Genomic DNA, 15,700 nt, shown 5'->3' on the forward strand with positions numbered 1-15,700 from the left:
CCTTGAGCAGACGCTATTCAGACACTGCCAGGGCTTACCTGTTGGTCCAAGGTGATTCAGAGCGCGGTCCCCACCAGGGGCCGCTCGGCACACTTGGAACCCTTGTGTCTCGCTCCGGTCACCAGTGTTTGCGGTAGCCACCTGCGTGCTTTCTCCAGCTTGTCCCACTCGCGTAGTTAGTTGTCTTGAGAATTCAGGCGCCTGAGTGGGTGGCTTCCTGTGCGCTGTGGGGTCTGTGAAGGGGCAGCAGGTGACAAGCCCTTGAGCGGGCATGGTCACGGGAAGAACGTTGGAGGACCCCTGCGAGACGTCTGGGGGTTAAAGCTCTGCAGCTGCGGGAGTTGCCGCGCTGACAGCCTGCCTGGCGGCGCCCTCCGCCTTCACTGGCCTTCACGCGAGCTCACCACGTGCCGGGTGCTTGCTCGCAGGTTGTTAAGTTGTTTTGGGGTTAAGCACAGAGCTGTGATTTGCTTGCTGGGCACACGTGTGACCAGTTTTTCTCATGAAGTGTGTACCCGTGATCACGGTCTTGTCCCTGTAGGTGTACCATTGACTGGAAGAAAGGAAAAAATGTAACAGTCAAAACCATCAAGAAAAAGCAGAAACATAAGGGCCGAGGCACCGTCAGAACAATCACCAAACAAGTCCCCAACGATTCCTTTTTCAACTTCTTCAATCCGCTGAAAGGTGAGTGGGCTGGGTTGTGACTCCAGGTTACACACAGAGTGACTGTTAACATCGGGAAGTCGGTTCTGGTCCTCGGGCGAGCGCTGGGGGGCGGGGCCGTGGCTGTGCGGGCGGGGCCACGGGTGCCTGTCCTGGCAGGAGGGTGAGCCCGGTGGCGGCGGGGGGAGGGGTCAGCGCGGCTGCTCTGCTCACACTCATGCAGCCTGCAGGGCGTCGGCCCACCCCTCCCTCTCAGGTGGGTTTTTGGTTTTTTCTTCGAGCCTTGGTATAGAGCACAAGGGGTTTGGGAACTAATATATTGTGACAAACACAGACTTAGGACAGAATCATAGCTTGGACGCTTGTTCTCTGCTCCCCGCTCCCACCCCCCAGTAAAAGAGAGATGGAAGTAGTAATGGCTCAGCCGCTGGTTTTGAGGAAAATTACTTGGAAGTCTTCACATAATTTCCTAATCCTGAGAATTCGAAGGTCAGACCCGCTGGCAGCGTTAAAATATGGATATGAGGGGAAAACATTTTCTCTTTATTTTCAGTGAACAAAAAACAGTTGGAAATAAATGCCAGCCCTGATCTAGGTAATTGGTGGCCCTTTGGGTTGTCTGTCGGGGGCCACGGGGTGGCTTTCCTCTTGACTCTGACCCTCGTGCCGAGTTACCAAGCTGCCCATCACCATTCGGTCTGTTGTTTTTCACTGTTGTGGCTATTGTCTGTGACTTGTCTTTGAACCTGGAAGATGCCAATGTATATCAGTTCTGGGGACAAGAACAGCCATAAATGTAGTTCTTAAATTTCCTTTTTTGGGAAGATGCCTTTCAGAGCCTCACGTGGGCATATGGGAGCCTTCCTGTATGAATTCACCGTGAAGCAAAGGGGCTTTGGTTCCTAAATTCAGTGGCTTTTTTGGAAGTTTTAAATAATTAATAACAATTAAAATGGAATCAAGTGGACTCAAGAATTTGGGGGTGATTTTGGGGGTTCTAAAACTGTATTGTGTGGTTGCACAAGTCTAAAAATGTATCAGACGTCATTGGATTGTATACTTCAAGTGGGTGAATTTTATGGTATATCACTATTTTTAAAGTAATTGAATAAACGTAATATCAAGTGATATGCTCTATGAAAAGGAATAGAGGATGTCAGTGGTGGGGGTGATGGAGTGGTCAAGGAAAAAAATCAAAATTGCTGAAATGCTTTTTGAAATGAAGGAAATAAAAGATGGCTAGTCAGCACCCTGTTTGGCTTTAATCCTACAAAACTGGTCCAGAAGTCAAGTGAGGAAGTCCTTGTGCTGATTGCTGCCCCTGAGGCCAGAGTCCCCGAACCTGCATCTTGAACAGCGGGTGGGACTCTTACAGGCCGAGGCTCGGGCTGCCCCACCGCCCACGGGGAGGCGTGCTCGCACCAGCACCTGCTCCGCCGTGGTTGAGATGGCACGTGCCCCTCTCTGTGCTGGCCACGGAGACAGACCTTGCAGCAGAGGGGTGACAGGGAAGACACAAAGGCAGGGTGAGCCCGGCAAAGGGGACGCGACGCCTGGCGAAGCGTCACTGGGCTTCACTGAGCGCGGTTTTAAGTCTGTGTTTTCTTGGTTCCATGTTGGGCTGTAGTTCGGCACCAAGGTCTGTAGGGCCGTGGGTGCTGGAACCGAATCTCAGCCCACCTTTTGTGTGGAGCGCGGGCCCCTGCTGTGGGTGTCGGTGAGTAACGTCGCCCTGCGCGCTGCAGTCTTTGCGGGAGGAGTGGCTCAGCACGACTCTCTCCTTCCCCTTTGCAAGCAGGCAGGGGTGCAGCTTCGACCTAGCTGAGATGCGGCGCCTCAGTCACACTGAGGACTTACGGCCTTCAAGTGCTTCCTGTGCCTCTACCGAAACGTCACCTGTAGTTTTGTAGGACACGAGTTAAAACAACGCTTAAAACACAAATGCCCTGAAAGGCCACGGTCTGGGCAGCCGGTGCACCTTTCCATCTGCTGATGCTTTAAACGTCTGTAAATTCTCTTCTGAAAGTGGCCTTCTCCAGCTGGGCCTGTGAGCCTCACTGGCTACCAGCCTTTGGCCCTTGATTGGGGGTGGGGGGAGGGCAGGGGGCCTGGCGGTGCTGGGGCCAGCTTCAGCCTGCAGCAGGCGGGGGAGGGGGGTAGCCGGCCATGGGGAGGCACAGCGCTTAGGCGATTTCTAGTGAAGTGTTCCATTTTATTTGTCAGCTGAGCCTCCTGTGTGGGCTTTAGAAGGTTTTGGTTGTCGATGTAATGCAGATGTGTTTTGTCTTTTCTTCTAGCATCAGGGGATGGAGAATCACTGGTAAGATGTGTGGTTATCAAAAAAGTATGTTGTTTTGCTGTTAAGGTCCTTATTTCCCGAGTATTTTGCTACTTTCTTTTTAATCTGTTATTACTGCCTGAAAACCAAGGGTGAATTTGTATTCACTGCACCGTGGGGGTGGGACAGAAGCGCGCGTTCCGTGGGTGGACCTGAGGGCAGGCGTGTCCTTGAGCCTCACCCCCTCGCACGTGTGGCCCTGTGCGGCCCCTCTGGGCCCTACACTTTCCTGCCATTTGGCTGCAAGGGTTCCTTTAACGTGGCCTAACCTCAGAGATGCCTGTCACCCAGCAGTGCCCGCACTGGGTGCTTTATAAGCCCAGTCACCGGAAGTGGGGGGGTCAGGCATGGGCGAGGGGATGTGACATTTACCCCACTGAAGCAAGTTAGCACTTCGCTTTTCCCCTCAGGATGAAGACTCTGAATTCACGTTAGCTTCCGACTTTGAAATTGGACACTTCTTCCGTGAGCGGATCGTGCCGCGCGCTGTGCTCTACTTCACAGGGGAGGCCATAGAGGACGACGACAACGTAGGTGGCCTGTGGGTGGGAGCCGCCGGGGTCAGAGCGGGTGCCGGCTTGGGAAGCCCAGCCGAGATTTTCATGACATCCTCCACCAGGTCCACGGGGCACTGCCCTCTGGTTTGGAGGAAATAGACTGGGCAGGGAGATGGCAGAGGCGGGAGAAGCAGGTCTTTCTGAGGCATCTGAGCACCACGCGCCCACGTGGGCCCGGCCAGTGACGTGTTTCAGAATGTCCTCTAAGGACCCAGGGGTCCGCTGCTGCACGCGAGGTCTGTGGCTTTGGGTGACTTCTGAACGTGAGGAAACTCCTGTTCTCCAAGCGATGGCCTGCAGAGCCGAGTCGTGCTAGCACGTGGCATATCGACCCCAAAGAAATAGAACCCCACGCTCCACGGAAAAACAGCCTGGCTGCGCAGGCCACCTTCCCCTCTGCTTGAAGGAACTCGCCCTCCCACAGTCAGAACTTGGGAGCAGGACCCCTGAGCACAGCCTGGCCAGCTGCCCCGGGCTGTCACCTGAAATGGTTCTCCATCGTGACCAAGGCCCGGTTGCCGCGAGCCCTCTTGTTGTGTGGAGATAAAGGTCTGTCCTGTGGCGTGTTGCTGGAAGTGTGCTTGGATGCTGTTCGCTCGCTTGTGTTGAGTGCTCTGAGGTTCCTTTCTGGCGAGGTCTGTTGCGGCTGCAGGGCAGGCCCCAGCTGCTTCGGGCCCTCCTTTGTGCTGAAGGCCCCCACGCGGCGGGAGTGGGCCAGCCCAGGGCGTACTGGCTACATCGCCTGACACTAGTGAGCTGCTCAGGTGCGGTCTGTCCATCCCCGGGCTGGGAGGTGCTTGTGGGAATCCGGGAACACCGACACACACAGCACAGCGCGGTTTGGAGTCATCTTAGCGCTCAGGTAGTTGCTCAGACTTAAGTCTAAGGAAATGCTGGTTATGCAACAAATTCTGGACCAGTGCTGTCCAGTAGCACCTCCTGTGATGAGGGAGCTGTCCTCTGCTCCGTCTGCTGCAGCAGGGCTGGCACCACGTGACGCTGGAAGATTCAAGGTACGGCCCTTGGCAACTGAGGAACCAGGGGTTGGATTTATCTAATTTGACCAAAAAAGATCTAGTGGCTACACACAGTGGGAAACTCATCTCTAGACCAGTGGTCTCAAACTCTTTTGATCATACACCCATCAGTTTAAAAACTTAATTATGCAGCGCGTATATATTTATAGTACAGGCAGCATAGCAGCTCCTGGTGAGCAGTACAGTGTGTTTGCCTGTAGCATCCGTGTCCACGGTCATTCACAACGCCTTCGGCGCAGGTACCGCAGGTGTGCAGTGTGGTCCCGGGGCTCCCGTCAGCCTGCGTCTGCTGGAGCCCTAGTTCTGCCGGTTCCCACGCGTGGACCGGGGTTGGTGGTAGTCACTGCAGCTGCTCCTCAGGCTCCTGGCAGAGGAGGCTCGGTGGCACTGGGACAGAGATGAGTGCAGCGACGGCAGACACGCTGGGGGCGATGTGGACACTGGGCATCGTTCTGGGGTGAAGTGGACGGAGGAGTCCTGGTTTTGTCTTCCACACTCACGTGGGTCACCTCACTCGTCCCACGGGCTGCACACCCCACTCTGGAGCCTCTGCTCTGCCCGAGTGTGAGATGCCCGCACAGAGCTCGCTCAGAAGATGGGGCCAGGGTGAAATGATGGACTTCGAACCTCAGAAAATGGGCACTTGAGCCTGTGTGAGGCTGGTTCCAGTGCGACCTGAAATGCTGCAGTGAGAGTCTTGTCGGCTGCAAGACGCTGAAAGGTCTTCTTTGTCAGAGGCCTGGAGGGAAAGGTGCCAAGACACGGTCAGATCCCAGCCCGACCGCACCAGGCCCTGCCAGCACTGTGCTCTTCTGAGTTCCCTCTGAGTTGTTGCTGATGAATGGGGGGCGGGGGGCTCCAAGAAGAAAGGTTTGTAAGAGAAAGCTTGCTGAATCTTCATAATGTCTGTGTCGATGCAGCCACCAGCGACGAGGGTTGTTTAGTTTTGTTTGGCTTTTGATAGCAATCTGATATTCGGGACTGGGCTGAGAGCCTGGCCAGCAGTGTTTTTGGACACACAAGACATTGAATTGAGACATTCATTCAGCTACAGTGTTGGAGTTTCTCCCATGCACATTTTTTCTGACTTACTTTAAAGATTAAACACCAAGATTTTATTACATTTCTAAATACAGATTAAAGATTTCCCCTTGCCTGAGTTATAAAATGACATTGAAAGTCCAGTATGTGATAAAATTACGCTACTGGTTTGTTTAGATCAGCCAGTTTCCCAGTTGGACCCAGCGCACACCCAAGCTGACGGTTTCCTTTCTTCACCCCGTCCCCATCCGCAGTCTTTGTTTTGAGTGGTTTTCAGATACCTGGTATCCTATTAACAGGGCAGGGCTTGTGAGCCAGCGGCCCCACACTTCTGGCCCCGGCTTGGAGCAGAGCTGCCAGCTCTGCTCAGAGGCCAGGCCACTTCCCGCTCTCCTTAGGCCCTACCCCTGTAGGCGCTTGACGGGCTGTGTCTGCGTCAGGTTGCCACCACGCTTTGTAAAACCTAAAAACCTGTTTCCTTTCTTTTCAGTTTGAAGAAGGTGAGGAAGGAGAGGAGGAGGTAAGACATGGTTTACGTGAGACATCATTCCCCGAGGTTGCTTTAGGCCTTCTCTGCTTGAGTGGATGGAGGTTATGAAGTCAGGGGACCACTTTAGACTCGTCTCGTGGGAAGCTGCCTTTGAAGCTTTCAGCCCTGTTGAATACTACGGAAAGACACGGCAGATGGGAAGCAGTGTCCAGTTTGACTCTGCAATTGGCTTATGAAAATGCATCTTAGAAAATAACCATTTAGCAAACAAAATCCACTTTTTCAGCAATATGTTTATTTCAGGGTTATCTGCCAGAACAAGAAGTGTCCAGAGGAGGGGATTTAATCAAGTATGGCTAGCAATGATTGTAATTGATTTCCTTCAGAATCAAAGTATTGCTTTATTTGTGGCTGGTGGATCCACAAGAACTTAAGTCCTGTCTGTTCAACTAGCTCTCACTCCTTTTAATGCAGGAATTAGAAGGTGACGAGGAGGGAGAAGATGAGGACGATGCCGAAATTAACCCCAAGGTTAGTTATTTGGGGCTTCCCACACCTGTGTTTGCTACACTGTTGACCTTTTAAAACATGTTCCCCACTTTGAGGTAGTGGTGTTACGAATATGTACCTGTCATTCTCTAATTAGGAAAGTTAAAATGTACCAGAAAAATACTTGAATGAGGAGCTATTTAGACACCTGGTATATAATTTGAGTGTTAAGTATGAATACTAAACTGCTTTCCAATGCTTTCCCAAGCTATATCTTATTTATATAAACTTGTTCAGTAGAGCAGCTTTACATTCCAGATCTTTAATTCTTTTAAGATAATGATTTAACTGACAACATGAATAAACTTTTTTGTTTTGTGTGTTTGTTTTTGGAAAAGGTACAGAGACGGGACCTGGTGGGGGGCTTGTTTTGTTTTGTTAATGTTAGGATAATGGAGTTGTAGGCATAATTTTACAATTGTACGTGGGCTGAGAATACTCAAAAGACATGTCTCAATAGCTCAGATAATTTGAAATAAATTAGGAAGCTTTGCAAAGAAAAAAAAAAAACAACCGATTAGGATGAGTGGGCAATCCCATTAATTTTACGCGTGTCTGAGTTTTTACTTACGGTCTCAGATGAGCGTACATCAGGGACTTGCCACTTGACACATATTTTAAATACAGAACTGTTCTAACGCTGTCCTGAAGCTGTAATGAGAATTACTGTTGTTTGCCTATGTGAAATTTATAGTTCACTTGCCTCTTAGGACCAGATGTATCACGGGCTGTCAGAATACTAACATTACTTGGCATTGTAGAATCTGTATCTCTATTTAAGTAGACGTTTGTTTGTTGTTTGTTTACCCCCGTTGTGCCCGAAGTGGACCGTGCACTAAGCTGTCAGTGTGTAACTGGGTCTGATCACTTTATAGCACCAGATGTTCCTGTGAATGCATGCTTACAGCAGTAGTTCCTTCTGGGGAAGGATTCGTGGTGGGTTTAAATCCTCAGCGTGCCATGTAGATACTGCCCTGGGAATGGGCTCGGACGTGTTCCTCTTCTCAAAGCCAGCCTGTCCACTGGGGCGTCGCCGTATGGACGGCGCACCTGTGCTCAGTTCCTGAGCTGCGAGCCCAGGGCCCTGCCTCGAGTGGATCGCCCTTCGCTGTGAGGTAATCATAGAACCGTGCCGTGCCCGCTCCCAGGTGTTTGTATCTGGCTGTTCTTCTGTGCTCGGAGGCGCTGACGCACACGTTCACGGTGGGGTTTCTAGAGCAGAGGTGGCTGGTTACCGTGTCCACTGCTGGACTCAAGTGTCCTGTCTCTGGTCACTTGTCTCGCTGACAGCAGCGGCTCTGTTCCCCATTTCTTGTTGTTTCCTCCTGTTGTCCGTCCTCTCCCTCCCCTTGCCAAACCTTCTGTCTCCTCTCACGTCTCGGTTTTCTAGAAGAGCATTCTCACCAGGTGATCACAGATAGCTTAACAGAAAGTAGAGACATGTCAGTACTAAGCCTTCGTGAAGCCTTCGGTCTGTTGTGTTGGTTGGGAGTGGGCGAGGTGCCTGAGGAGGGCCCCTCGGTCAGCCACGTGCAGTCGAAATGCCCTAGTCCTGTCCTCTGGGGTCGTGATGTGACGCTTCTGTTCCTCCGTGTGCACCTCCTTGGAGAGCTCAGTCACATCACAGTCTGTACAAGCAAAGGAAGGTCAGGAAGAACTGTTGGGTATTAAAGGTACAGATCTGGGTGTTGAGGTTTCCCATCTCAAGGTCAATATTTTTGCAGCCCTTTGTATCATGAGAAATTGTGGCGCTTTCCTCCTGTATAATTTTGTGCATTTCATTTTCCTTCATGCTGACAGTTCCTTTCAATTTTTTTCCCCATTTAGGTGTAATTTTTGTCTGTTAATCATTCATACGTTTCTAGGTAAGGTGGAATTCCATTCATTCCTAACTTCCAAACTTCTGGTCTGTGCTTTGTAACAATGCCATGTCGTTGTGACTCGGTGGCGCGTCCGGCGTGCTCAGCACGTGCTGGCCTGGACGAGGGCTTTCTGAAGAGCAGTGTTTCTGTGCGGGTGTCTGTCGTGTGTGCTTTTAAAACCGACAGAAACCACATCTGGCTCCTACTTGCTGAGCCCAGTGTTTGTCGCTGACCAAGTAGCAGAGATGTAACTGGTGTGAAAGCTTTGTTGACAGTGGGGCTGCCGCACCCCCCGGGAAGAGGACAGAACAAGAGGGCCCTGGGGCCAGGATGCACAGGTCCCCCAGCCATGCTGGCCTCAGCAGGACGAGGTCTGCTGCCTGCTGTGATTCTTCTCGACGTGTGTCTGTTGATTGTTTATACTTTCTAAGTTCAGGTGCTGTGCAGACCAATAGATAATAAAGGGGTAACTTTAACGCGCCAGGATCTTCCGTCTCAGAAGCTGCTGGCACCAGGGTCACGTCGGCGTCAGTAAGTGCTGTCGAGGTTGCTGCGCAGTGTGCCGCACGAGTAAGAAAAGGACCCGTTGTAGATCCAGGCGAGCGTTGCAGGTCCCTGGAGCCGCCCTGTCCCCCTCTGGGGGTCATGGGTCCTCGTAGCTCTGCCCCAGTCATGAAGTCCCTCTCCCGTACGACACCGTCGGCTTTTGTGGGGCAAGGGAGGAAGGTGCGAACAGGAGAGCCTGTGAGAAGCCAGGGCGGCGGTGTTAGCATCTAGGAGAGAGCAGGGGCTGCCCGCGCTGAGCTAAGCAGGCCAGCGGTGTGGGAGCGGCTCCTGGGACAGAGCCGTGGTCTGGGGGTCTGTCAGCCCCATGCCTTCGAGGGTCCGTCTGCATCGCCCTCCTGTCTTACTCGGGCGGGCTGGCTTTCCTAGAAGACTAACGGGCAGGTGGGCAGACTTGGGCTAAAGGAAGCATTTTAATTAGATGAAGTGAATGTACACCTGGAATCTTCTCTGTTTTAAAGGGTCAGATGTGATCATTTAAAATTGTATCTGCTTATTGTCTGGTTCCTGCTGCGCTGTGTGTCTGAAGGACGTGTCAGCCAGGCTGGTTCGGCCTGAAGCCCCGCCGCTCCCCACCCTGCCAGTGACTGCGACGCGTCCGTAAACGGTCCAGCCTGTACCTCTGGGCGAGGAGGACTCTTCTGTGGCAGAACCACGGCCATGCCGTCTCGCCTGTCGTCAGGCGCCCCGTGGAGGGGGTCGTGTCCTGGGCTGTTGGGCAGGCACTCGGACCTCGGGCCCCCAGCCCTGAGGCCGTGGTGGTGGCGTGTGCTTGCTGCCGGCAGTGAAAGCCCTTCTTTTCAGTGCCCGCCCGCCCCAGGCAGGGTGTTGACTGTTAGTTTGTGCCTTTGAAGCACTGACTCCCGTCCCTTGACTTCCGACAGCTTCGTGCCGTGAGGCGGAGGGCGCACGGGTTGAGTGCAGTGTTGCTCTGCCCTCTGTCACAGGCCAATACCGTGGTGTCCCGGCGATGAAGCTCACACGCGTGGCTCCAGGCTTCTGTGCTGGTGCCGCAGCCCGGGAGTCGTGTATGTGTGTGTGTGTGTGCGCGTGTGGACGCTGGCCCAGGGCTGGGCTGAACGTGGCCCTCGGGAGGCGGGGTGCTGGTGGCAGCCCAGCCCTCTGCTGCCTGGCAAGCCCCACCTTCTGCCTCTTGTCTAAACACAAGGTCCCCACCCGGCTCTCACCCTCACAACAGCCCTGGTCTTGGTTTTGGCGAGGACCCTTCCCTCTAGCAGTCTTCAGCACCCGAGGAAGGAGTTCGTCATAGACAGACAGACGATGGCTTCTCCTGGTTAAAGATAGATGTGATGTCACTGAGACAGCACATTGTAAACTGTGCCGCTCTGTATTCACGGCGTCCTGTACGTCCCGCGTGTGTATTTACCCAGAAGGATGTAGAGCAGCAAGTCGGCCACCCTGTGCCGCCCACCCGCCCCGCCCGCTATACCACAGCCACGACACCGTCCCACTCCCTCAGCTTCAGCTTCTCTCACCTCCTTCCTTTCTGCAGCTCCAGTTATGGAAACCCACACACTTCTCCCCCTGTCCACAAAAGGCTGCACGCCACTGCCCCGGCCCCTGCCAGTGCTGTCCCAGTCCTGGGGCACCTCCCCAGCGAGTCTGGGGCCGGCGTCTGATCCCCCGGCCACAGTCTGGGCCGCCTCCAGGTCTCCCCTTGAGATGACAGAGTTTGAGTTAGGTCTCTTTCAACTAGGATTTCTGGTCGGGGTATTTGTTTTGGTGCCCAGGCTCTTTCTTCGGCAGTGTTTCCAGTGAGTGTGTGATGGGCCGGTGCCATTAGCCCAGTGCTGGGCAGTGCTGGGCCGAGACCCAGGCCAGACCTGGAAGTCCCAGCTTGTCCCTGTGCTATTACACTTACAACCAAGGAGCTTAGCCCAGGGCCCCAGATGATTGTTTTGTCTTTATGCACCCTTTACACATCTTTTTCATCCCTTAGATGTGGTTTCCCAAGGAATGCACTGTAGCCCAGCTTATTCCATGCAAGGTGTCAGTTGTGTCATCCCAGATGGTTCTTCTGAAATGTGTGGTGCGGGTTTTTCTTAAGACTCCGTAGACGTGCCAAGTTGTATTCAGAGTAATCTGTCATCTTCACAGCCAAGATCATAGGTTATTGACGAGTAAATCCATTTGCTCAGAAGTCCTAGTGAAATCGTTACCTGTCTCTCAGGCTGTGCTGGCCTCCACACGGAATTCATGGGTTGCTAAATGGGTTTCAGTGGTGTGAGACACAGCCGTCAGATCATGCTGAAGTGAGTCTGCCCCTCGTCTCGCTCGTGCCTGCTCCGAAAGGATGGAATTCCCAACTGGGGGCTCCTGGGAGGATTGGGGCTGGGCTGTGGAGTTCCTAGTGGCCTCTTGTCCTTTGTCAGGGCGCCACGGGCCAGTGCAGGAGAGGCTTTGCTTCAGGGCCCGGCCTGGGGGCCGGTGTGCTCCAGGCAGCGCCGGGAGCCTTGTTCGCCTCGGGGATGGAAGGGAGCCGGCGCTGCTCCCCGCGTGCTCACCCCAGAGCTGAGGCGCCTGCCAGCTTTGGGGCGGGGGCACTGCTGTGCGTTTAATTACTGTCTGCTACCCGAGGACCTCCCTCACCCCGAGACCCTCCTGCTGAGAATTAGAATGTCTTTATACAGAAAGAGGCAGCCCCGCTGTGACCTTGTTTCTGGGAAGTTAGCTGCTTATTTGTTACTATTTTTAAAGTATATTTGTAGTGGCCGTGTTTTCAGTAAGAACGAGTGAACTACTTGAGTCTTTGTTTTCATTGTTGGTTGGAGATGCCTGGTTGATGGAATTGCTCGGTTCTCTACAAGTCTTGTTCTCTCTCGTTGACAGAAGGAGCCCAGCCAGCCCTCGGAGTGCAAGCAGCAGTGAGGCGCCGCTCGCGCGTGTGGACAAGTGCTTACGCCTGACTTGTTTTCAAGTGCATGGTTTTCACTTTAACTTCTCCTTTTACTTTATTATTTTGCTTAACCTGTACAGTGGCAACTCAGATGCATTTCAGAAATAGGAGGTTTAATTCCAGCACCCTCTGCGGCCTTGGGTGCAGCTCAGTGGACCTGCCCAGCCCTGCCTTGGGAAGGGCCTCGCAGACCGCCGGGGCGGTGGGGTGGGGGTGGATCACTTGACGCCAGGGGCACGTGTCCAGGGTGCAGTTCCAGGGCATGTAGAACCAGTTCACCCCTCCCGCCATCAGACGGGATTCCTGTTTCATTGGAAGAAACCCACATGCAGTTTCCAGTTGTCTCGGGAGAGCCGGCCGGGGTTGGCACCATTTCTCATCCTGCTCGCTCTTTGGTTTTATTTTCCTCGGGGCTGCGGTGAGGGTTGCGGCGCCCGCTGAGCCTGAGGCGCGAGCTTTTGTGGTTCATCTCGTATTTATTTCTCTCTCACGCTTGTGAGGGCTTGGGACGTGAGCTGTCCTTCGAGTTTCTGAGACCCTGTGGGCACCAGAGACCCAACAGGAGTTGGGTCTCCCCAAGCAGGAGTTGGTGGTCCACCCGCATGGCAGAAGGCCCTCCCTCCCGCCAGCCGTGGGCCGGGGCTGGTTCTCGGGACGCACGGGCCACGCTTGGCGCTGAGGACGGGGGTGGGGCTGTGGGCAGAGCCAGAGTTTGCCAGGCTTTGCAGGGAGGGGCTCGGGCAGGAAAGTACAGCTTTCCCACGCAGTGTGTAGAATGTCTTGCTTTCTCGGTAGCTCCCGTTCCTCAGCCTCACATTCATCTTGTCTTAAAAGCCCTGGGTTCCGAGCGACCGTTCTTGGCTGGAATGTGGGTGTCGAGTGTGTGACCTCTGGCCCCAGGGGCATCCACGCTGTGGCCAGGCTGTAGAGCGCTCAGCCTTACTTATGATAGATACATTTGTAACTGAATACGGTGTTTTCAATTTGTACAGACTAGTTAGAATATTCTATTAAAGTTGTGAACTGCGAGCCCAGCGCTGTGTGTGTCTTCATTGCAGGAGGCCCGGCGGGTTGGGGCACTCGGGGCGGGTGGGGCTCGCGGAAGTGGTCGCGCAGCCTCCCGGACGGGGTCTCTGGAGCCCGGGTCTCTGGAGCCCAGGCGTGGGCAGATCCAGGACTTCCGGGCTCCTCCTCTTCTGTTCTGAGTTTGAGGCTTTAAAGCCCGTCTTGAGTTAGGGCTGCAGGCCCACTTCACCGTCGGGGTGGGTTTGGGGTCCCGGGTGGGCTCTTTGCTGCCCCGAGAGAGCGTCTGCTCCTCCCCCCAGCAGAGAGTCGTTTCTCCACGTGTGCGGGGCTGGGCCTTTCCGATGAGAAGGTTCCAGGAGGGACACTTGCTGCGCCATGGCCACGTTCGGCGTGTCTTCTCGCTGGTGCTTTTCTGGTGCTTGCGCCCTCCCTGCTTCCCTTCATTAGCGGGGAGACACCTGGTGCCCGGGCTCTCGCTCCAGCTGCCCATCTGGGGATCGGCCCGACTCGCATGCAGCACAGGAGCTGGTGCCCAGCTTGCCCGTTGCCTCCTGCCGGCGGGGCTGGCTTCTCCCGGGAGCGGCCAGAGGGAGCGCACCGGAGGTCACGAGAAGGGCCAAGCAAGGCTTAGGAAGAAACGTGCTTTCGGGGTATCCAAGACGACCGTAGAGCCAGAATGTCGTCCACTCCTGAGGCCCCCGGGCCGGCCGGGTCCGGACCCCCACGAGGTGGGCGGTGGTGAGCCTCGCCCGGGCCTGCCCCGACGGCCACCGAGAAGAGACTGGGGCGCCAGGGGGGCCTCGTTCCTGCAGACATGCAACAAAAAGCCCATCCTCGGAGGGTGCTTGGAGGCCTGCGTGCCCCCCACCCAGTCCCCTCGGGGCCCCGCCCCACCTCCAGCGGAGCTACCATCCCTGCTGACCCCGGGCCCTCCGAGTGACCGCATTTAGGACAGCGGACTTGACAAGTACCTATGGGATCAGACACGGTTGCACAAAGTGACGTGCGCAGGTAACTTGCAGGGGGAGAGCGGAGACAGTTTAGTGCCGGGAGCACCTGATCCCGCTGGGCACCTGTCCCTCTCCTGACGGTCACCGGCGGGTGGTGGTGCCGAGTTCATGCCCAGAGCAGTGACCCTGCCTTCGGGCACGTGAAGCGTGCTGGCGAGTCAGGTGAGAGGCTGTCTTCTCGCTGATCGGTCGGGGGCAGCGAGGGTTTGGCAGGTGGTGTGACGAGAGCCTGAGGAGACTGGTGGGGCCTCCGCCCAGCAGTCTGTGGGGCTTCAGGAGAGGAGGTGTGGGTCACCTGTGTGCGAGCAGGTGGGCGGTAGGTGCCGCCGCAGTTTGAGATGGCCAGGGGGTGGGGGAGGCCCTTCCTCATCCCCCAGGAGACACGATGAGTCAGGGACTTCCCTGGCGATCCAGTGGTTAAGAATCCGCCTTGCAGGGCAGGGGATGCAGGTTCAATCCCTGGTCGGGGAACTAAGATCCCGCGCACCACAGCGAAAGATCCCGCGTGCTGCGACTAGATAAAAAGATCCCGACGCAGCCAAATAAACATTTAAAAAAAAGAAAAAGTCCCACGCCCACAGTGGGCTTCGTGACCACAGAGGACAAGGGCACCTGCCTGCCAGTGGGGAATGTCCTCTGGGATGTGTTGAGAGGAGCAGAACCTGTATGGTGAGCGCACCTGTGCGTGAGTGCACACCTGCGTGAACACACCTGTGTGTGGGTGCCCAGTCAGAGGAGCTGCGTGCCTGGGGGAATACCAGGCTTTGGTGGACCCCTTTCTGCGTTCTCTGTGGGGAACCATGTGACGTAGTGACCAGACACAGTGGTTTTACATCAGACCAGTGTAAATGGGGGCAAAGGGAGGGATGTTTAGATTGTTCACATTGTGGCATCGGGTTTATTTCCCCCGTGGGTAAAAGAAGGGTGGGCGAGGGTGCCACGCTCGCCCGGGGCGCTGGGGCCTCAGGCTGCCACTCAGCTGTTCTGGGTACACTTGGTGGCAAGGCTGCAGCACGAAGCCCTGAGGCCGTGCCCTCCCCAGCCGTGCGCTGTGGCTCTGACCCCACAGCCACGCACCCTCCTGTTGGACCCTCTGGTGCCTTGGAGCGCCCTGCCTCACCCTGGGCACTCACAGGCTCCAGGGCTCTGTCAGTCCTTGCCACTTGTGCTGGAAGGTCACGGAGCGTCCAGTGGGTTTGCCCGGAGCCGTCAGCCCGGAGGCAGCAGGAGGGTGGCACTCCTGGTGGCCGGCTCTGCCTGGGAGCTGCAGCTTCCTGGGGCCCAGGCTGCTGTCGCCACGGGACCGCAGCACTGCCTGCCTGCTTGGCCTCCGTCCCCACTGAGCCTCTGGACTGCCGCATGCTGGGGACGGCTTCGATGGCCAGGCCTCCCCAGCCCTGCTTCGGGGCCCCCTCTGGGCCTGGCCTTCACAATGCTCGTGAGGGGCCACCTTTCCTCCCGGGGCCTCTGCCACCCCTGCCCTCCCCCCTCCCTGCGTTACTCTCCCCAGGCCACCCTTGTTCTGTCGCAGGCCGCAGGGCCTGGTTCGATGCCTCTCCCACAGGGCCTGGGTCTCGTCTGTCACACACGCTCAAAACCAAAGGGCCGGGACTTTCCCTGGTGGCGCAGTGGTTAAGAGTCCT

At 55.4% G+C, this 15,700-nt stretch overlaps 1 protein-coding gene across 5 annotated transcripts in view; it reads left to right on the forward strand.

Moving 5' to 3' along the window:
• Positions 1 to 15,700, forward strand: part of NAP1L4 (nucleosome assembly protein 1 like 4) — a 72,259-nt gene that overhangs the window by 50,790 nt on the left and 5,769 nt on the right. For 3 of the 5 annotated variants that reach the window (XM_059932307.1, XM_059932308.1, XM_059932311.1), the window contains 6 exons: positions 542 to 687; positions 2,964 to 2,986; positions 3,415 to 3,534; positions 6,130 to 6,159; positions 6,604 to 6,660; positions 11,955 to 13,050. In XM_059932307.1, coding sequence (XP_059788290.1) covers positions 542 to 687; positions 2,964 to 2,986; positions 3,415 to 3,534; positions 6,130 to 6,159; positions 6,604 to 6,660; positions 11,955 to 11,993 — 415 coding nt within the window. In that variant the 3' untranslated portion in view covers positions 11,994 to 13,050. Of the gene's footprint in view, positions 1 to 541; positions 688 to 2,963; positions 2,987 to 3,414; positions 3,535 to 6,129; positions 6,160 to 6,603; positions 6,661 to 8,505; positions 8,544 to 11,954; positions 13,051 to 15,700 lie in introns of those variants that run through there. The other 2 variants (XM_059932310.1, XM_059932309.1) reach the window with 2 other exon arrangements.

Source organism: Balaenoptera ricei, chromosome 8 (assembly GCF_028023285.1).
Source record: "Balaenoptera ricei isolate mBalRic1 chromosome 8, mBalRic1.hap2, whole genome shotgun sequence".
NCBI lineage: Eukaryota > Metazoa > Chordata > Mammalia > Artiodactyla > Balaenopteridae > Balaenoptera > Balaenoptera ricei.